At 37.3% G+C, this 24,047-nt stretch overlaps 1 protein-coding gene across 1 annotated transcript; it reads right to left on the bottom strand.

Annotated features, from left to right (window-relative positions):
* Positions 1 to 184: 184 nt before the first annotated feature.
* LOC121725882 (carboxy-terminal domain RNA polymerase II polypeptide A small phosphatase 1) lies at positions 185 to 22,639 on the bottom strand. Its single transcript, XM_042113040.1, has 5 exons — positions 22,446 to 22,639; positions 21,852 to 22,165; positions 12,334 to 12,515; positions 1,839 to 1,992; positions 185 to 1,505 (listed from the first exon to the last, which is right to left on the bottom strand). The coding sequence occupies exons 1-5, from the start codon at positions 22,516 to 22,518 to the stop codon at positions 1,350 to 1,352; spliced, it is 879 nt and encodes a 292-aa protein (XP_041968974.1). The 5' UTR covers positions 22,519 to 22,639; the 3' UTR covers positions 185 to 1,349.
* Between the last annotated feature and the right edge of the window lie 1,408 nt (positions 22,640 to 24,047).

The raw sequence follows: 24,047 nt of genomic DNA, 5'->3' as shown, positions 1-24,047 counted from the left end.
TTTTGTGCCTATTGGAAGCGGAATCAGCTCCCCCAATATGAGGGATATGAACTAAATTTGACGTAAAAATGACGTTTGAAAGTCGCCATATTGGCGACGATAGCAGTAGTGGGAGTACTTGGAACTAATACTAGTTTCTACCACTGTAGTGATTATATTATCTTTGGTTTCTACAACCAATAGCTATTGAGCGGCCATTTGCAAGTTACGTCAAATTTAGTTCTCTTCCCTCTTACTGGGGGCGCTGATCCCGCTTCAAATAGGCACAAAAAAGTGGGTATCATAGATCCAGCGTACTTGTATAATGGCGGTCAGTGAATTAAATACACAATGTGTAACAAACTATCCTTGATATGAAGCTAATGCTACACTGACCATAGACAATCATAGACTGTTGAAAAAATATTCCATAGATACCAGCCGGACATATTATATTGACTATTTAAATATGTACCACATCATAAGCTAGAGTGTAACATTAGCACTACACCTGTGCTGTACCACCACCGTTATAAGTAACATTTTCTCATCGAGCATAAATACATACATCTATAGATACATTTTAGATATAAAGGAGTCACAAAACGTACGAGAAATCGAAAAGTTAAGAGTAGATGACGTAGCTATTTTATACAAGGGTAAAATCATAACATCAACACATATTTGTATATATTTATGCATCGAATCTAATTTATGCATTACAATAAAGTGATAAAACATTACTCACATTCAGTCATGATCATAGTTTATGTACATTTCCGCCGATTACGGCTTACTTTAAACAGTCAAATAGAAAAATTCGTAATTATCATTATTACATCGATTTAAAAAGGGAATAATATTTTTAGGTAAAATACGGGGGGCCCTAAGTATTTGATCCCAAGCACTATCTAAAAACTCTGAAGTATACACTGAGACGTCGATCGGTAAGTAAAACATGCACTTGCGGAGGCTAGCGTCGGGCGGTCGAACGAAAGCAACACATATCATATGGACCACTTACGTACTAGGAAATACCTAAACTGTAAAATAGGTACAAATAACGTCCTCACTATCCAGAAGGCAAAATTGGCACTTAAGACGAACGCTCCCTTCTTTATTAGCGTCTCGAGGAAGGTCACTATCGGGCTCGAGCGGCGCGGCGCGTGCACGCACAGTGCGCGCGCGTCTGCGGGCGCGGACGCAACTTGCGTGCGCATATCGTACGACGCTAGGGCGTGATGCGTGCGCGTGTCGTACGACGCCACAGCGCGCACGTAACGCATACGTTTGTCGCCATGGTAACCGGTACATACCACGGGGACCCTGTGGTAGCGGACGCGCTCGAAGCGGGTGGGGCGCGCCCGGGGCTATGTGTACGGCGCGCTCTGTGTGGGGTTGTAGGGGTGGTTGGAGTTGCGCAGCAACGTGTACACGCTATCCACCTTGCTCAGCTTCTCGAAGAACGGTATCAGGTCCAGCAGCTCCGAGTCTGTCATGTCGTCGAACCAGGACGCGACAGGCACCTGGAAATGTGATGAAAGGTTCATTAAGAACTTGTCTAGTACATATACATATATTATGGAGTCGGCCCAAATAGAAAACGCCGTAAAATACTTGATTATGCTTATTTTGTCGAAGCCGCCATACATCTCTTTGATGAGCACATCCCACGGGCATACCTGAGATCAAAAGGAAAGAAACGTAGGCAGGGGCCTAGTAGGTATAGATGGGCGAAATGGCCATTTATGTTCATTTGCATGCTCATCACATGCATATTCCAATTGATGGATTTACCAATTATGAGGCGTTTACGAATCTAACGTGGTAAAGGCTGTTTATAAGCCACTAATACTCACGGCGTTGTCCGGATGGAAGATGTATGAGGCGGGCGAGTTGTCGACGATGACGACGCGGCGTAGGTCCCGGCCGAGGCTGTTGAGGTCCTTCACGTAGTTGCCGCGGTGGAACACGCAGCTGTCGCGGAACAGACGCGCGCGGAAAACGCCCCATCTGGAGTAAAACAGGTGGATGAGGAACAGGCACAATGAAGAACCTTATTTTTTATGTGGGCTTTGGCCCACCACACAATCCCACCCCTGTGTCTCCTGTCGCTAGGATCAACAGCGATATCCAACCACGAAAACCCTTTTTTATATCCTAAGGGAGCAACGAAATTCATAAGAAGATAGGATAAGTAGGAAGAATTCCAGATTCCCTCCCCTTTCCCCATACAAAGCGGAAGACGGCGAGAAGAACCTTGTTAAAGAGCCTTATATCACGCTTGCGGCTTGCGGGTAAAGCGGTTGCGTGACGGTCAGATTTATTTATTTTATTTATTCGACATTATCAGATTTATATATTAGGGGATTTCGGGGGCGACAAATCGATCTAGCTAGTAATCATTTTCAGAAAATGTCATTTTATTCGAGTTTTATCGAATAGGTACCGAGTAAAGCTCGGTAATATATAAATAAAAAAGTATACCTTAATGACTAACATACATAAAAATTTTATATAAACTTAACAACTACACATTATCACGAATTAACGGCGACGTGACGCGCGCTTCATTCCGGAGTCTCCCCCGGAACCTTCGGTAAACCACATTAGTCGGCCAGAATTCCTCCGCTTCAAAGGTCGGGAGAAGATGCATCGGTACTCTCACCACAAAGGAACTGAAGTTGACCTTGTGGCGAGACTGCAGACGCTCGACCCTCAAGTGGAGGGATGTCTTCTTACTGATGTAGTCCACGACGTCTTCGACCTCCATGGACCAGTGCAGGCGGGATATGTACAGGGGCGTACATATGGCGCGGTGCCGCGATGGTTGCGGGCGGCGGGCTTCTTCTTCCTTCTCTCCACCATTATGAAGCCCTCCTCATCGCACCTCCTGCTCTCATCCTTGCCAGGTCGTCATTTATAGGCGCCGCCAATTAATAGGTTATATACAAATGTAAAACATTAGGCGTTCGGGAAAAACAGTTTTTGATAGGTAAGGAGATGCTTTTCTATGTGTGTAAACTGTAGATATATATCAATATCTGGCTTGAATATAACATTAGGTGCCAAAATAATAGTATGTTTAAAAAAATCGACCAAGGCGAATCGGACTCGCGTACGAAGGCTACCGCAAAAAATTGTATTTTTATATAGGAGGTAATAGAGTCTCGTTTCCGTACCCTTTGGGTACGGAAACCTAAAAAGATATGAAATCATAACCGAAAGGTAAAAAAACCCAATTTCTAGTGCATATTCCCCGTTACAAATCTATGTCAAGCGATGACGACATGAGTCAATGTTAACACACAAGAGCATTGATAAACTAAAGACTCTCAAGGTAGCGGCCACTATGCAATAGGTGTGATACTTCATTCATGATTCAGAGTTCAGACTACATAATACTGCATTATAACCATTTACTATATAAACTAATTTGCTGATGGTCATGACATAAAATGTATATTGTGCCATTAGAACCATGGTCACCAAATAAATCAATTTATAAGAGTATAAAAAATGTAGTATCAGGAAATTGATAGACGGTCTTTGCCTTTCTATGCCAATTCTTGGGGTTTGTCAAGCCCCCTGCCCAGCCAAGACGAACAACGTTGTCTTGACATAGCCCGAACAAATGACGTACGTCTTCAATCTGGCTATAAATCTGTTTGTTTGGCGGTTTATCGTAAAAGAAATTGTTCACAAACACGAGCATTTTAAAAAATTTGGACATCAGATAATGATGATGATAATCATATACACGAGTGACATTTTCTATAACTACATTCATAGAAACATTTGCTTAATAACGGTTACAAATTACAATAATTGTAGTTATTACAATTACCGACTACTAATGGATTAATAATATTATCTAATCGTCGTTATTAAAACACAATGGATGCTAGCCACGGAACTTTTTCTGAATATACCACATGATATTGAGATATTAATAACATAAGGAAGGACTATATACCATATTAGGTAAATGGGACAGTCCTGACTTCTGACTCCTGTGGGAATATACGTGGATGCCTCAAAGGAAGACCTTCCTTCCGAGCGAGTTGTCTCGGCCAGACCGAAGCCCGATTTCAGCTGTCGTATATACGCTAGCTAGTTGGTCTGCTACAGTTCAATCAACTTTATGGAGCGGATATAATATATTTTATGAACCGAAATGAGAAAGTTATCTTTCTTAAAACCAATCAATAAGAACTACAAAACTATAATATTGGCGATAATGATTTGAAAATTAACTGCAAACATGTTAAAGTGATTCATAATTTGCAAGTTTATAAGCTGTGTAATTGCGTGGTTTTATTCAAATCATTTGCTTTATTCACACAGTTTTTCTCGTGTTTAGTACGACGATTAATTTATTAAGATTTTGCATAAAAACAATTGTACAGAAGATGTTTAATGTTTATGTAAGCATTTACATCCAAAGAATTTTGGAATTCCAAGTATTCTATAATCTGGAATGGTCCAAACTAAGATTTTGACTTATTCGTAGCCATGAGCCAATATCTACTTTTCAGGCTTATTTCCGATAGAATTCGCGCGATCGGAGTAATGAGGAAAGTGGAGTCGCCCAACTGTGAGGAATGTGGTGTTCGGGATGATATCTACCACCGCTTGGTGGAGTTTTCCCGGAACGCAAACTTAAGGGAAAAGCTGATTTTTTATATTAAATTAATTAAATGTAATATTGGCATATTTCATAGCATTTTAGCAGAGCCTTCTTCTGATGCTGCCTGAATGCTATATAATTTTAACTATATTTCGGAATAATTATAAATTGTTATATTTAGCATAAGGTACGATGGGATTGACATCGTTTTTCTGTACAAAAATCTCTTTAAAAAAAAGAAAAAAAAAAGATAGGCTTGATTTCGACAACGAATGTGACAAAACAACATTATCAGCTAATATTATTATAATATTGTTAGACACTCATAACTAAAAATATAGATATAGAAGACATTTAGAAGGCGCTACACTTTCACACGTTACGTCACGTTACAAGTGGCACACTCGACGCCAAATGGCGCGAACAAAAGTACTTTCCCAATCTGACCCTTCGCTCTAGTGTCAATTTCACTGCTATAAATGTGCCGTAATGGGAAACCGTGTAAACTTTCTTGTTTTCCCAACTACTGAAGATTGTCGCAAGTGACGGCTAAATAGGAAGTTTATTTTGACAGCCATTATTAATCATTAATAACTAGTTTGTGGTCACACTTAGCGGTACAATAGTAAAACCTAAAATGGTCACATTTTGCAATTGCTCTCAAATCAATTTAGAAAATGAAATGTCAAAACTGTCAAAACTGACGAATGTCAAATAAGTACCAATTACTATACTCCACTCGGGCTAAGTTGTCGCTAGCAGTCATTGACTCCTTGTCAAAAACTTGTCATTTTCCATATAAAACCACGATTGACTATATCTGACACTTCATTGTCAATCTTGAAATTGCATGCAGAGTGACCATTTTGCGATTTTAAAAAAATGAATCATAATATTATGATTCATTTTTTAAAAATTGAATATTCGTCGCAATCACAGAAATGGATATAGTTAGATTAGATTTTGGGTTCCTCAACCGTTACCGCATCCTTATGAATAAAAATAAAAAAATCCTCTTCCGCTATCGCTTCCTCAAAATTTAAGAGGAATTTATGAGGAATTTTGCTGCGCATGCGCGTCGCGTATCCATCTTTTTTGTGTGCGTGTGTTGTGTATGTTACTGAACACCTCCTTAATTGCTGGAGCGATTTTGATGATTCTTTATTGTGTGTGTTTTGAGAATGGTTTAGATTCATAGCTTGGTCCACTGGAAAATGCCCTTTTAATTACTTTTTGTGTAATGTATGTACCTAGTTATGGATAGACAGGACAAAGACTTTTGGGTTGGGTCCGCTAGTATTTATAATTTCCTATCATCCTCTTCCTCGTCCGCTTCCTCTTCCGCTTCCTCATGCGCATCCTCTTCCTCAAAAAATATCCTCTTCCTCATCCGCATTCTCTTTGACGCGTGAAAACTCCTCTTCCTCCTCTTCCTCATATTTACTTCCTCAACAACCCTATTTGTGTGCATATAATATTTCAATTTTTTAAATTAATCTTTATATTTTATGCCAAATTTTTAAGCTTATTTAGCCCCCCAATTACACAACTTTACCCATAAACTATTTATCATTGATAGGTTTAAGGTTACGTCACTGCATAGATAAAGTACTGATTTAATAAGTAACGTAAAAAAGAAGTAACGTATAAAAAAAGAAGTAACGTATAAAAAAGAAATAACAATCGAAAAAAATTGGCTATAAGATAATACCACCTCTTATAGAACCACTTCTGGGCAAGCGTTAGCGCGATGTAGAAGACGCACGGCGCCATCTATTTTGAATTTTTGGAACTAACTTAATTTGAACAAATTTACGCATTTTCACCCCCTTACAACGTTTTTTTCCAGTAAAAAAGTAGCCTATCTGTATACAAAATTTCATTACAATCGGTTCGGTAGTTTTGGCGTGAAAGCGAGACAGACAGACAGAGATACTTTCGCATTTATAATATTAGTATAGATTGCCATGTGTATGTACTTCGCGTGCCATCGCGTTCTCAAACTTTGTACAATGTCAAAACTTCGAAAGTCTGTTCTTTAGTCTGCGCTCCACCGTTACCGGAATCGGACGTCAATCGGAATTCTAAAAATGTCTAATTCTGCCGTATAGGGCTGTGGAAATTTGACTAGAAACGTTGGTCTAAATAGTGGATACGTTTCTTTTCATCGGTAAGTAATTTTATTATTATATCATGTGTCCTTTATTTTAAAATCAATTATTTAATGTTAATCGTGGGTGGTTGTAGTTTTTTACCATGAAATCTACGTAACCGCATGATTCATAATACATTGCCGCTTTAGTTAGAAAATTATAGAGCCCGTTCTGTTTGTCCGCTATTGAGCGCGCAATGGAAATAAAACAATCAATACTTTCACTCATCGCTTAGTTTCGAGGTACAGTCAATATTCTCATTTTTCTGTCAAATGAAGCAAATAGTGTTGTACATATTCTCGATTCTAATTAATCGATTTTCGAAACAGACATGAAACAGAGGAATGATAATGTTCGCTTTGGGATATTTTGTGACTCGATAATTATATTTTATGTAACACTAGCTGTTGCCCGTGACTTCGTCCGCGTCAGCAAAATGCGATAAAAAAAGAAAATGAAATATCTACCTTAAAATTGAGTTCCAAAATTCCACCGTAACATACATACTTACATACATACAGAGCAAGTTAAATAAAAGCTTTAAAGAGAAACAAATTTTCCCCTTCCTTACCGAAATAGTAAAAACCGGCCAAGTGCGAGTTGGACTCGCCCATGAAGGGTTTCGCAGCAGCTATAAGGTTTATTTCTATGAAATTAAAAGTTTTTTGATTTATTTTTATATTTCAGTTGATTTAAGGAAAGAAAATTTAAGGTTTACCATTTACCATTTATATTGACGTATAAAAAACTACCTGCTAGATCAAGTTCAAACCAATTTTTCAGGTTAGAAAAAAATGATATTAAAAACCTCAATATTATGATTTTTTAAGACCTATCCATAGACACCCCACACGCATAGATTAGATGAAAAAAAAGTTTTTTTTTCAGTTGTACCAATGGGGACCCCTAAAATTTTTAATATTTTTTGCATTTTGGTATCAAAATCTTAATGCGGTTCACACATTACATCTACTTACCAAGTTTCAATAGTATAGCTCTTATAGTTTCGGAGAAAAGTGGCTGTGACATACGGACGGACGGACGGACGGACGGACGGACGGACGGACGGACGGACGGACAGACAGACAGACAGACATGACGAATCTATAAGGGTTCCGTTTTGTGCCATTTGGCTACGGAACCCTAAAAATCAGTCAACAAACGGTGGAACAATAATATAATCAAAGGCAAGATCTTTGATAATAATGTGATGATTCATGGCATAATTATAGTGATGATGATGATTAGTAGGTATTATTGACACATTGACATAATAATATGCTTTTAGTTGCTGAAACAACGCCAAAATTGCCGAACATTTATCTATAAGGATTCAAGAGTTCTGTACAGCATCTTCGGAACCAGGGTGTACTTCAGCGCAAATTCTTATTTTTTGGTAGTTTAAGCTTAGAATCCTTCAGAAAAACGTAAAATCACTATATGTTTCCATATAAATTTTAAGGAGTCCTGTCGATTTCCTATGGATTGCATCATCAGATCATCACTTTTGTGATCATGTTACTAAATTCGGGCTACATCTCATACAACAACAAAATAATTTTGGAAATCGGTCTACATCGGAAGTCGCTTAAGAGGAGTCCACACCACCCTTTTTTCCATACAAACGTTGTCCCCTGTTTCCTCCCTGGATAATGCTAGTAGAGTTATAATTTTTTTCCTGAATATCTACGGCCACTAATACAATGTCCCTATGTTTTCTTTTTTTTCATAATAAAATTATTAAATAAGATATGAACGTTCAAAAACCCAAAAAATGGCCAGATTTTCCGCTGTGTTCAAACGTCCAGAAAACAGATTTGGCTAGATTATACAAAAGAAGCAAAACATAGGAACACAGCTCAATCCTTTAATTTTTTCTTTAATCTTTAATCTTTAATGAAAAAACTACTTAAATCGGTTAAGTTTTGGAGAAGGAATCAGGGGACAACGAATCGTTGATTTTCTGGATTTTCTGCAGTTGTCTCTATCGCGTTCTGCGGTATAGGCTTGAGGTAAGGGAGACAGCTATAGATATTACACGTACTTTTTTTTCCTTTCTCTAGCCCCTGGTGTAACCTCTTAAAAAGTAGCCTAAGTTATGCCTTACTACATCAGCTATGTGCCAAAAGAAGTCCTGTCAAAATCGCTCCAGCCATTTCAGAGATTAGCCGGAACAAACTGACAGACAGACAGACATACAGACAAAAATTGTAAAAAATGTTGTTTTGGTGTATGTACCCTATATACATTCATATGCATCTAGTAAAAAACGGTTCTTTCAATATTACAAACAGACACAATTTTATTTATATGTATAGACTAGCTGTTGCCCGCGACTTCGTCCGCGTGGACTTTAGTTTATAGCGCGCGGTGTCAACAAAATGTGTGTCTTTAAAAACTTTTTAAAACCCTGGTAAGTGGTACCCCTCTTAGGGCCGCGCTGGCACCGGAATGGCAGCGCTGAAAGTGCTCGCCTCACCGCTGCCATTCCGGTGTAGCGCGGCCCTTAATCAAAATACCCAAAAACAGCTGTGCAGTGTGCACATAATCTATACTAATATTATAAATGCGAAAGTATCTCTGTCTGTCTGTCTGTCTGTCAGTCTCGCTTTCACGCCAAACGCCAAAAGTATCTCTGTATGTCTGTCTGTCAGTCTCGCTTTCACGCCAAACGCCAAAAATACCGAACCGATTGTAATGAAATTTTGTATACAGATAGTCTAAAGCCTGAGAAAGGACATTGGCTACTTTTTTACTGGAAAAAAGGGTTGTAAGGGGGTGAAAATGCGTAAATTTGTTCAAATTAAGTTAGTTCCAACAATTCATAATAGATGGCGCCGTGCGTCTTCTACATCGCGCTGACGCTTGCTCAAAAGTCTTTCTATAAGACGTGGTATCATCTTACATTTAAGTTTCGATTTTTTTCGATTGTTATATCTATTCTACGGTATTAAATAAGTCAGTACTTTATCTGTGCAGTAACGTAACCTTAAATCTATCAATGATAAATAGTTTATGGGTAAAGTTGTGTAATTGGAGGGCTAAATAAGGTTTAAAATTTGGCATAAAATATAAAGTTTAATATAAAAAAATGAAATACTTATCGTGTGCACACTGCACAGCTGTATTGATTTAAGGGGTACCAGGGTTTTTTTATAAAAGCTTTTGACACCAATTTTGTTGACATCACGCGCTATAAACTGAAGTCCACGCGGACGAAGTCGCGGGCAACAGCTAGTAACAATTAAAGAAACAAAACGAAGAAATTATACTATAAATGTACCAACAAAATATAACAATGACGAATAAAATACAATGCGATGACCTAACTAAAGAAAACCAAAAACGAAAAAAACTTAATGCACAATTTTGTAATCAATTTGAAGCAAATACCAATGAATTTCTATCGGAAAAAATTCAATTTCGCATACGTGTGTCACAATAGTCTGCCCTCACGTGTCTGCCCGTTCGGGTAGACACACTTGGACATGTTTCCCCCACCTAAAGCACGCGGCGCGGCGGCCGGCGAGTCGCAACTCGCAACCACAGAATACAAATTACTCACGGTCCACGGAGGTCGCAAGTCGTAACTCGCAGACCAAACATTTTCGGTTTGGTAGCTTTCGCGTAAAAGCGAAGGTAATCCCGCGGCACGCTAAATTGTTTGTTTTAAAATTAAAACAATGATACCTATATATACTTACGTGAAATTTAAAACAATGAAAATTGGACACCAACTTTAAAATTTAAATAAACAAAGTTTTGTCAAAGGTTTTATGAAGCTTTGAAATGGACACCCCATTTCAAAGCTTCATAAAACCTTTGACAAAATTTCGTTATAACCAGGGTCAAAATATACCAAGGGATAGTATATAGAAAGTATCTCTGTCTGTCTGTCAGTCTCGCTTTCACGCCAAAACTACTGAACCGATTGTAATGAAATTTTGTACACAGATAGTCCAAAGCCTGAGAAAGGACATAGGACATAGACTTTTTAACTGAAAAAAGGGGTTGTTTATGCGTACATTTATTTAATTCATGAAGCCCCAAGCGGCCACATCCGGCCGCGATAACAATAGATAAGCTATTATTGTGTCTCGTTTTTCCGCGATCGAAAATTTCAAAAATTCATAATGAGATGGCGCTAAATAAGATATTTTCCCACATCAAAATGTAGCCTATGTCCTTTCTCAGACTCTAGAATAACTGTGTACAAAATTTCATTGCAATCGGTTCAGTAGTTTTGGCGTGAAAGCAAGACAGAGACAGACAGACAGACAGACAGACAGACAGACAGACAGACAGACAGAGATACTTTCGCATTTATAATATTAGTATGGATAATATTCTAACGTATTAAAAACTATAAACAAAAACATACTAACTAATAAGTATGATTAGTTCTATGTTACAATAAAGTAAAAAATAAAACGCCATCTGTTGAATCGTATTAGAACTAAAATGTTCATTCCATCGATATATTTCTGGATTTTTTATAATATTATACATAAAATATGTTTAAGATTTTTGAAATTTTATTTTAATACACATCCAAGACCCAGGAACATTGAAAACTTTTTGTTCCGCCTGCGGGACTCGAACCCAGGACCCCCGGGATGAGCGCTGGCCACGCGCAATGCGAATTCATTTTCATCGATATTTTCATGGAAATAAGATATTTTCCCACATCAAAATGTAGCCTATGTCCTTTCTCAGACTCTAGAATAACTGTATACAAAATTTCATTGCAATCGGTTCAGTAGTTTTGGCGTGAAAGCAAGACAGACAGACAGACAGACAGACAGACAGACAGACAGACAGACAGACAGACAGACAGACAGAGATACTTTCGCATTTATAATATTAGTATGGATGTATAGATGTATTTATGTTCCTGTTTAGTGATTTAGTTTAGAATAATATAATATATTACTAGCTGTCCTGGCAAGCACGTATCTTTAGATTTATCATTCCTCTGTATATTAACTCGAATAATAATCGATTAAAAAATCGATATACCTATTAAAGTGGCCAAAGAGACGGGGCGCGGCGATGCCTTCGAATCGATTCCGCGCGTACGGGTATTCCCATCACTAAAGCGCTCTTGTGACGTCACAGTAGGTATGAAAAAAGTGACACGCTCGTGTTCATACAAATTGGAGCGACATGGCGGTTCTAACTAAATCCATTTTCTGTGGTCGCAATGTTAACCATATCCTATTCTATTAAGTATATATTTTTTCATTTCTGTAAACCTGTAATGCCTGAACGACGGCCAACAACAGCCAGACACCTATCCAACAGTTCAGCAACGGGTTTGACTTCAAACGGAAGCCTTATCCAGTACAATACAAAGGTAATAGATGCCGGTCGTCACAATCTTATTAAGGGAATGTATACCACTAAATACAAAGAAAGCCTATACCACTGTCGTTCAAGCCAGACTGTAGCTAGGTCAGGTCAGTCTGTAGTTGATTCAGGCCAGTCTGTAGGTTGTTCAGGCCAGACTGCAGCTTGTTCTGGCCAATCTGTAGCTGTTTCAGGCCAGTCAGGCCAGGCCATAGCACTCACCTGTCGAGCAGATCAGCGACGGGGTCGGCGTATTTCGCCAGCGAGGCGGTGAACAGCACGCACTCGTACAGCTCGCCGCATCGCCGCAGGAACTCGTCGACGTGCGGCCGCTTGAGCACGTACACCTGGTGCACCGCGCCGTCTATCTCCACTGGTACGACGAAGTCCGCGTTGTTGATTGGCTGGAAACAAACGGGATTGTTGGCGCTGATTGGTTGGAATCGAGGTAATAAGCGGTAATGATTGGCTAAAACATATGCTTGGGAGAAATAGGCCATCCAACGATTTTAAAAACCCTCAGGAAAAACAGGAGAAGGTGCACTGTTCGCTTTTTAGATCTCTTTTGTGAGGCGCAGAATGATCGGAGCTGATACCTGTATGGGAGTCACTTTTGGTGGATCAGTGATCGGAGTGGCCATTACGAGTAGATCGCGTTTAGATGGTGACAGGCTTTAGGTAGCTTATTGGTAATGCCTCCTACAGATTTTCCGAATTTTAAAGCTGTATGCGGCCTATTTAACATTAAGCAAAGAACGTTGTCGAAGATGCTTTCGTTTTAAATATCTGTATTTCCTGCATATTTCATGAACAGCTTAAACAAAGTGTTTGAATTTCCAAAACAAAATAACATCATAAAATGTGTTTAGCAAGCTGCAAGGTAATATAACATAGAGAATACAACTCGTAGTCAAGTCACGCCGTAAGAATTCATCTCTTGTAGCTATTACGTTGCGACTTGCGAGCTAGTCTAGATAGACATTAATTCAGGTCTCAGACAATGCTAATTAGCGCGAGGCGGGAATGAACGTATGAGAACATCTCGCAAGGTGCAGCTGGAAAAGTTAATATGAACACATTTTAAATGCACCTTTATGTAAAAACTCTTCATTGTTTTGACTAAGTTTTCCTTTTTTAAGGTTCCGTACCCAAAAGGTAAAAACGGGACCCTATTACTGAGACTTTGACGTCTGTCTGTCTGTCTGTCTCCAGGCTGTAACTCAAGAACAGTAAAAGCTAGATAGTTGAAATTTTCACAGATTATGTATTTCTGTTGCCGCTATAACAACAAATACTGAAAAATACAACAATAACAGAAAAAAAATCAATAATTCAGGGGGGCTCCCATAAAACAAACGTGATTTTTTTGGCTTTTTTGCTCGATATCTTGCTCGATTGCTAGGCACTTGAAATTTTCACAAAGGCCTTCAATATAAACGTGAACCTGAATAATATTAAAGGAAACATTTAAGGGGGCCTCCCATACAAAAAACATTTTTAGCCTATTTTTGCTCTATAACTGTACGGAACCCTTCGTGCGCGAGTCCGACTCGCACTTGACCGATTATTTACAGACTTATTAGTTATTAGTGTACAACAGCTAATAACTATTACCTTGAGAGAATGTTTGCCTCTCTGACACATTTCTTTTTATCGCGAGAAAACAGCACTTTTTTCAGGATAAAAAAAGTAAAAACCTTTTCCGGGAATTTTCGATTTCAGCGTAAAGCAGTAACAGAAAATCGCATCTTCGCAGTAAAAAAATAGGCCAAGTGCGAGTCGGACTTGCGCACGAATGTTTCCGTACCGTTATAGAGAAAAAATGTGTTTTTGTATGGGAGCCCCCTTAAATGTTTATTTTCCTTTAATATTATTCAGGTTCACGTTTATATTAAAATTATTTTATTTTAATTTTATATTATTTTAATATTAAAGTACAAATATAATTAAATATTTTGTTAATATTTCAAGTGCCTACATATTGTGGCCATTATGAACTACAAGCCAAAAAGGCCAAAAAATCACATTTATTATATGGGTGCCCCCTTTAATATTAACTTTATTTCGTTTTTAGTATTTGCTGTTATAGCGGCAACAGAAATACACAATCTGTGAAAATTTCATAAGTCCAGCTATAGCGGTTCTTGAGTTACAGCCTGGAGACAGACAGACAGACGGACAGACATCGAAGTCTCAGTAATAGGGTCCCGTTTTTATCCTTTGGGTACGGAACCCTAAAAACTGATTCTTTTATTAGATTCTTAGTAAAGACCGATAGAAATAAGTCAGGTCAAACATGTCGGATTTTTTCAGTTGCATTCGTACAACACAAAAGCTTCAAGTAACTTCAAAGAATCTAATCTGGTGCTAAGAAATAGAATGGCCTAAATTCCCACACAATGGGATGAGCCCCGATACTGATCTACCCACGATCTTCGTGGTTTATATTTATTATTTGTTTATAGTGGCTGACAAAAATATCTCAATGTTTACGTCGATTTAATGAAATGTGAGATTTCCATAGGAAAACATTACCTATTTCGAGTAGCTAAAGCAATATAATATTATGGTTCTGTCTTTAGTGAAGTTTTATCAGATAGATGTTCATTTATTTAAATTAGCTATAAAGCGTAAATTGACGCATAAATAATAAGTATTTATGATTTAGGAAAACCGATTGAAACGTGTTTAAATGCCACATACCCGTCATTAAGTGTTACCAGCTGTCCCGGCAAACGTTGTTTTGCCATAAAATGATTTTCCCTGTTTTCCTGAGTTTTTTCTGATTTTTTTTTTATTGACCTCACGGAGCCCGAGACCTTTACAACGAATGCAAAACCGTGGAAATCGGTTCGTGCGCTCTGGAGTTATAGCGTCATCAGGAAGGAAAACCCGACTTATTTTTATATTATTAAATTATTAATTATTACAAATGCGAAAGTATGTCTGACTGTCTATCTTACGATCTTACTCCCTCACACTTAAAACCATAAAGTTAATATACCTAGCGGAATAGAGAAACAAAGGCCTGAGCAAGCGAGATGTCACTATCAGTAACACTGCGTGGTAAAAAGAGACGTGCGATACATGACAGCTGCACTCTTTTTTTGACCTCCAGTCGGCACGTGCCGCACGTTGACAATTTAATCTCATAGAATTCATATTCAATCATGCTTGTGTAAGTGTATTACACATATTTTTCACACAGATGAAAACCAATTTCGGTTTCGTTTGACAGCTCGAGATTGTTGGTCTATTCCGCTAGGTATACTTTATGCTTAAAACGTATAACTGATTGTTATAAAATTAAGTGCATTGTACGTAAAGGACATGTTAAGATAGTTTTGGTCCCAGAAAAATATACGGTTTAACATACTAGTTAGTCTAATACACACTAATATTATAAATGCGAAAGTTTTGTATGTTTGAAATATCCACTATTTAACTTGACAGATAGAGTATGGAGAATCTGTGAAATAAGTTGTGGATAGCCTATCCGGCACTTTATCAGGAAGTGATGAAACAGGCCCTAAGTATATTAAGTCAGTCATGACTCTGTTGTTAAAGTGTATTTAGTCAGTCCCAGGAAAGGACATTGGATAGTTCTCATACCAGAAAAATGGACGGTTCAGAGCGAAAATAATTTGACGCAACAAAATTGCGGAAAACATCTTACAGAAAATATAACCGAAATTTTTACATACACAAAATTCAAAACAAAAATTTCTTTCGAATAAAATTCTACAAGCAGTTTATACTGCATTATTATTATTTTTATTTTGGTTGCTAATTGGGGCATATTATACATGAATATTTAATATGCTATGTAAATGACGTGAATCCTCTAGTCTAGTTATATATTGCCGACTTTAAGTATATTGCCGACTTTAAGTAAAATCTTTGAAAAAATAATTCTAAATCAATTACTTGCTCATTTTAACTCAAATAATTTATTACATAATAATCAATTTGGTTTTACTAAAGGTCGGTCTACAACAGAATACAGATGCAGGCATTAGTCTTCTGTGTAGTATTTTTGAAGCTTGGGAGGAGTCGCAGGATGCACTTGGTATTTTCTGCGATCTCTCTAAAGCATTTGACTGTGTGGAGTATGATACTCTAATAAGAAAACTACACCATTATGGTGTAAGGGGCACGGCACTTAAACTTCTTAAATCTTACCTTACAAATAGAACGCAGAGGGTGGAAGTTAACTCCATAAGGTCTAATGGAACCAAAATAAAACTAGGTGTGCCACAAGGGTCCATTTTAGGGCCTTTTCTTTTTCTCATCTATATAAATGATTTACCTTATCTTGTTAAAGATAAGCATGAGATAGTACTTTTTGCTGATGACACTTCACTAATTTTTAATGTGAAGAGGCGACAATTTAATTATGACGAGGTAAATAGTGCTCTCTCAAAAATAGTACATTGGTTTAATGCTAATAATTTACTTTTGAACTCTAATAAAACAAAATGTTTAAAATTTATCTTGCCAAATGTTAGGCAAGTACAAACCAATGTACTATTAAATGATGAGAAAATGAATTTAGTAGACACCACCGTATTCCTTGGCATAACGCTGGATTGTAAGTTACAATGGGGTCCACATATTGCGAAACTGGCAGATAAGCTTAGTTCTGCAGCATATGCTGTTAAAAAAATTCGTGAAATCACTGATGTAGAGACCGCGCGATTAGTTTACTTTAGCTACTTTCATAGTATAATGTCTTACGGCATCCTCTTGTGGGGAAACGCGGCGGACATTAATACAATATTTGTGCTGCAGAAGCGAGCTATTCGTTCTATTTATAAGATGTCGTCTTTGGAATCTCTAAGAGAAAAATTTAAAGAAATAAGAATTCTGACCGTCACATCTCAATACATTTTGGAAAATCTCTTATATGTTAGAAAGAACATAAATATTTTCAAAAAGAAAAGTGATAATCATAATGTAAATACTAGAAATAAGAACAAGTTAGCAATACCAATGTTCAGACTAGCCAAAATAAGCAAATCCTTTAAAGGCCAATGTATACGCCTATACAATAAAATCCCAGAAAATGTTCAAAATCTACCTTTAAACAAATTTAAAAAAGCAGTTAAAGAACGTTTGTGTGCTAAAGCGTATTATAAAGTCAATGATTTCTTCGAGGACAGCACACCTTGGGAATAGGGTGGCTCCATGCAGGTTACTTTTCTTTTAATTTTGTTACATAGCTGTAAGCCATAACATTGTAATTTTCCATTTTTTTTTTTGCAAAAGATGGCCCCGTGCGAGTTTCTTACGCCGGTTCTTCTCGGCGGGGTAGTTCCCGAACCGGTGGTAGGCAACGTAGTTTCTTCGTTCGACTTTCAAAAAGTGTATCATGATACCCATTTTGAATAAAAAGATATTTTATTTATTTTTTATTTATTATTTTATTATACCTACAAGGACGCAGCAGCAAGGACAAGAGTTCACTTGACGTCAGACGTCTCCTTGAGCGCTTTTCCATTATTTTCCAAGGATAAGGCTGCGTTTCCACCAGAGATGTGTTGCGAGGACTGTGTTTTAAGATCCAATAGAATCGCTGCGCTGAGCGAGGTCACGTCAATGAAGCGATACTATTGGTTCTCAAAAACACATTCCTCGCAACACATCTCTGGTGGAAACGCAGCCTTAGTGCCCGGTTTCTGTGGTTTTTGACAGTTTTCAATTGTCACTAGCGTTGTTGATGGGTTAATTTTTTGACGCTAGGCGCTAGGCGGTAGGCAATCAAAAGTGATGATAAACTTTTATAATAAAAACTCAGAAAACTGCTCATAAGAAGGCTATGCGTCAAGTGCGTCCATTAGGTTGTTACATATTATTACCACTAGCTATTTGCCCGAGCTTTGCTCGGTATTCGATAAAAAACGAATAAAATGACATTTTCTTAAAATGATTCCTAGCTAGATCGATTTATCGCACCCGAAACCCCCTATAGCCGAGCCGATTCCGAGATTACAATTATATATAAAATTTTTCTCAAGCAACGTAGAAAATCTTGAAAAATACCATAATAATGTGAGCAATAAAGTTTAGTATCTATCTATCTAATTATCTATCTATAATTTTCATCAAGAGTAGTGAACCAACCAAAACGAGGGCTAAACAAGCTACCAAATTACCAATAGAAAAAACCAGTCAAATGCAATTCGAACTTACGCACTTTGATGACCGACAGACGATCAGACAATGGCGTTTTAACCATTTATGTACCGAGTACGTCTAGCATAATTATTGTGCATGATAAAATAATGTACATTTAACTCCTATATAATGTAGCAAGTTGCAAGCGGTTACTTAAAATGTCACGCCAATAGCTATTTCTAGAGTAAAGCTCCGATTTGATCAGTCGCTTGATATTTTTAGTCCACTATAAAATGTCCATTAGAAATAAATGTATGTGCTCACGCCATGTTCAATATAAATCCATTTAAAGGGCAAAGGTGGCCAACAGAGGCTATCGACAAGCCCAAACACCTTGGCTTCTTTTAGAAGCTGGACAATAGTTTAGCGGTAATGTTTTATAATTTTTTTCCTTGTTTAATGATTTTTCGAGAACGCGACGGGATGATGGTTTTATAAAGGCCTATCTGCAGAAACGTCGAAAGGATTTGGGTAAGGTAAGGCAGATAGCAGACTATCTGAAATTTGTTAATCCAGATTAAGGAACTTAACCACCTTGGGACGAAGAGACTTTTTCTGTTTATTGATTACATTTTGTATTTACAAACTATTTTATTCATTTTTATTATTAGCAAAACAGCAGTTTTAGTATTATAATCTAATTATGACCCAAACATTGTATTTTGTATCCTACTATTAGATATAATATAATATATTATAATATTACTATACTTTATAATTCATATCGAGTGTATTAATATGTTATGACTTATGGGTAGGCGTAGTTAATATTGTCTACGATTGATTTCCGATTGCGTACCCAAACTTAGACAAGGTCGGAACCTTGGTACTAGTATGGCGAACATTAGTTTAATGGTTTAATGCTACATATTAATTAGAAAAGGGTAAACTATAACATTAAAAATCGCAGATTTCCCATAGAAATGTTCACGAAATATGAATGAGCTAATGGTGGCGTAGTATGAGTTGAGTTAAAAACATAACAGACGAGTGAATGGATAGAATTCGGTAGGACTTAAAATGCTACGATTTAATAAAATTGTACCATCCAAGAAATTAATTCTTAGGCAGTTAACGGACCTATGTCATTTGGTCGGCTTATGTCAATTAGCCGTGGCCCGTGATGGGTTTGACGTAACGCGACCAAATTACTCTGCCCAGGAATCAACTTCTTTGATAGTACATAGGATTTTATGCATAGTATCTTCAGGTGGGCACCTCACGACTTACCAACACTCAACCGTAAGCAGATAAGGGTTTACGCAGCCTGGCAGTTTGAAGATTTTGAACGGAAGAAGTTTCGACGGTATGTTTCGGTACCATACCCTACGACCTACACGGGCCACGTAGTAACTATTTAGTAATATTCTGTGACCATACTATGAAAATAGGAACTACTTCATCGTTTCGTTTTATTGAAACGATGAAGTAGTTATATCGAAACGATTGCCACTCTCGCATCGAATATCTCCATTATCAGCACATCTGATTGTCGTTGATTAGATAAATCACTTACAAATAGGTGCCGTCGAGTTAACATCACGATCATTCCCGATCGTGATCATTATGCGGTAAACGATGCTCTTCGATTTATTCCAAACACGTATCGCACATCCCTTTACATGTCACGAGAAACAACAATCCGCGTGTTTTTACTTTTTACCCGACTACAGCGAAACTGGTAATGACAAAAATTTTAGTTTGCTGCACTTCGAGCTCCGAGAAATCGGGGGCTGAGGAGCCAGTGGCCACCCTTGACATGCCCTTGACTATCACATACCCCACATTCCACCGCGTAATAGGCCCATTCAATGCGCGTAACTTGCCACAATAAAAATAAATTAAAATTTTAAAACCAACAAAAAAGAGGGGTGTTATAGGTTTGACGTGTCTGTGTGTGTGTCTGTCCGTGGCATCGTAGCATCCAAACCGATTTTGATCTAGTTTTTTTTGTTTGAAAGCTGACATGATCGGGAGTGTTCTTAGCTATAGTTCATCATCATCAACCTGCTCAGTACTGGAAAATCAGGGTTTATCTGGTTCATGAAAGACCATAATAGCTGCAACATCACCTGGTAATCAATAAGATGTAAAACTCATCGCAAACTTAGAGGTTTAAACAGTAAATATTTACATGCTACTGATGTAGCATCACCTGGATTCTATAGGAGCCCAGCTTCCGGCTCATATTGACGGCCTCATTGAAAAGGACATTGATAGTAATCATGGGAATACTGTTGATAGCAATTATTCTTTTAGTCCATAATAGTTGTCAAGGTGTGTCGGGGGACAATAATGCTGATGTTTGATTTCACAGAACATTATAGTTTAAGGATCAGAGAACCAAATCGGGATAATCAGCGTCTTGGCGGTTGTAGGTTATAGTTTACTATGAATTAAAATATTACTTTACACTTAGGAATTATTTGAAGTTAAAGGCAGTAAATATTATTTCATTACTTTTTAAAGTTGTTTGGCGGGGTTGTTTTAATTTCTTAATTTAATTTCATTATTCCAAACTAGAACTTTGTATCACTTTCCTACTAATATAAACCTTCCAGTGGAAGTCCTTCCACGCTAATTAGAAAATAAGCAAAATCGGTTCAGCGGTTCTCAAGTTTTAGCAGGATTACGAGTTGGAGTTTGGGCCCTTGGCACAAATCTATTATCCATTCAACATAATCGGATAAGGCTCTACAATGGAACAAACTTAAATACATGTTACATAGACACCTAAGATCATCCCATGCACCCATCGTTTGGGCTTTGCCGGAGCCAGATAAAAAACTACCAATTATTAAAGTATGTATTATATTTTTAATGCTTCAACTCCCAAGTGGCCACATGCAGCCACAATAACAATAGATAAGCTATTGTGCCTGGTTTTCAATCAAGGTATTATTGTACAACTTGTTATTCAAGAGTCAATTTCTTTCTATTCTGTTCATGATATTATAAAATGAAAATCAACATTCTTGTATTTTTCAAAAAGCATATAAACATAAATAATGCTATGTGAATGTGAATATTTACCTAAGAATTAATTTCTTTGTATAAAATGTGGGAAAATAATTTTGGATAACAAATAAAATAATAAGACATTTAAATAATGAAGCTGACAAACTATGGACCTGGATTATACTAAACTGCTGAACTGATGTAGATGGGCATGGAGATATTTTGAATCTGAAGAAAGGATGCATAATCGTTTTCAGATCACGGAAAAGTTACAAGCATGCATTATGCTGCTTATAATGCATGACAATCTTTTTTGTTTATGAAAATAACAAAATATGCAAAATGATAATTACCAAACACTAATAATACAAAATAATGGTGTGCTTGTAAATTAATGTGACAATAATAAACACCTACTTAATATTATATTGACATAATTATTTGATCACAGATATTTATCATGTAATATGTATTTGTTTCTGTCTGGTCTATGATGATAATCATTTTATTTAAAAAAAAATTAAATAATGTAAGGAGGATTATGGAAACAAATGTTGAAGTTTCATAAATGTAAACAAAATCTCAATGGTTAAAATTAAACTTACCTTGAATGAACTGTGTACTAGCGTTTCATCCAAGTCAATAACCATACATTTTTTGTGCATGTCCTGGTGTCTCACTGGCGGCAACAGAGGTCTGGGGGCATGGTCTGACATAACAAGGAGCGGGGGCGAAGCCCTGCCGTCTGCGCTGTTCGCGCCATTCCCGCCAGGCGGACCCTTGCCTCGCCCACCTCGCCAGCAACATAACAGTGACCGTAAGAAACCTCCACTTCCACTTGATTTTTTCGTTCCCAAGGGAGTGGAGCCCGAAACCGGTGTTCCGTCACCTTCATTGTTTTGTGCGACCGGGGACGACCCTAAAACAACATCACAACATATCACCACAGTGACCACAAATACAACGCGAGCGAACTCAAGGTTACTGGTAACTTTGTTGCTGCACCCTTTCTAAATATTTACAGTAGATCTGCTCTCACAAAAACACTCTTTCGGCACTCTTCGCGTTACCCAGCACCGGTTCCAGCGTATTTGTTTTCGATCTCGACCCGCTGGCACACGAGTTTAGTGGACGAAGGTAACATTATACGCTCCAATTTAGAGGCAGTAGGTAACAGGTGTAACTCGGTTTAGATTTACCTCTGTCGGATCCATAGTTGTTTAACTGTTCGTCATCCCGTGACACCTGAGTTATTATGGACGATGCGTCCATTTAAACATTTGTTTTTGGCCTTAACATAAACGGCGAATAAGTTTATGTATGACTTTAACACCATAAAACTTTTTTTATCTCTCTTTACGATTACAAAATGGCAGGCAAGTTTCTGGGCAAATACCAAAAATCAGAATAGCCAACATTTAGATAAAGGAATGTATACTTTCTCGTTCGTTCCTATAGACTTTATTATTTGTCTGAAAGAGAAATCAAATGTCAAGCGTTTTTCTTAGGTTGTTGAACTGTCAACAGTTGAAATACAGATAACATTAAATATTTTTATTATTTTCATAAAGTACCGTAAACTACCAGTCATTGGACAGATAAGGATTTTTTTTTACAGAAATTAGTTATAAAAAATTAAATACTTTGCATGAAATAGAAAAAGATATTGTATTTGTGTTCATAAATTATCTAACTTAAGATATATAGTCTGAAAGAGACATCAAATGTCAAGCGTTTTTCTTAGGTTGCTGAACTGTCAACAGTCGAAATACAGATAACATTAAATATTTTTATTATTTTCATAAAGTACCGTAAACTACCAGTCATTGGACAGTTAAGAATTTTTTTTTACAGAAATTAGTTATAAAAAATTAAATACTTTGCATGAAATAGAAAAAGATATTGTATTTGTGTTCATAAATTATCTAACTTAAGATATATAGTCTGAAAGAGAAATCAAATGTCAAGCGTTTTTCTTAGGTTGTTGAACTGTCAACAGTCGAAATACAGATAACATTAAATATTTTTATTATTTTCATAAAGTACCGTAAACTAACAGTCATTGGACAGTTAAGGATTTTTTTTTTACAGAAATTAGTTATAAAAAATTAAATACTTTGCATGAAATAGAAAAAGATATTGTATTTGTGTTCATAAATTATCTAACTTAAGATATATAAACATAAAAATGCGATGGTTTTTCAGTTTGTATTGATTTTTTGGTAAAAACTGAATGGTAGGTAAAACACAGTCATGGAACAGAATTACAGTAGTTGGACACCCAAAACCAGTGGTTGGACAAGCAAAGTTGGTTAAAATCTAAATCTAGGTATTGTAAGTATATTCTGTCAAGAAAGTGAAGAAATTAAAAAGTGGCAACATCGTACCTACTGTCATCCCTTTCAAATCAATCATAAGAGGCCCATGAAAAAAAAAATTAACCACTCAGTGAGGCCCGCTACTTTACTTTCTTGAAAGACTGTAAGAAACATTAGAGCCATGCTTCGGAACGAATGGGCCGGCTCAACCGGAGAAATACCACGTTCTCACAGAAAACCGGCGTGGAACAGCGCTTGCGCTGTGTTTCGCCGAGTGAGTGAGTTTACCGGAGGCCCAATCCTCTACCCTATTCCCTTCCCTACCCTCCCCTATAATTCCCTTCCCTTCCCTACCCACCCTTATTACCCTATTCTCTCTTAAAAGGCCGGCAACGCACTTGCAGCTCTTCTGATGTTGCGACTTGCGAGTGTCTATGGGCGACGGAAGTTGCTTTCCATCGGTGACCCGTTTGCTCGTTTGCC

Source organism: Aricia agestis, chromosome 1 (genome assembly GCF_905147365.1).
Source record: "Aricia agestis chromosome 1, ilAriAges1.1, whole genome shotgun sequence".
Lineage (NCBI taxonomy): Eukaryota > Metazoa > Arthropoda > Insecta > Lepidoptera > Lycaenidae > Aricia > Aricia agestis.
Note: the sequence above shows the minus strand (reverse complement) of the source record. Positions and strands in the feature narration are given on the sequence as shown.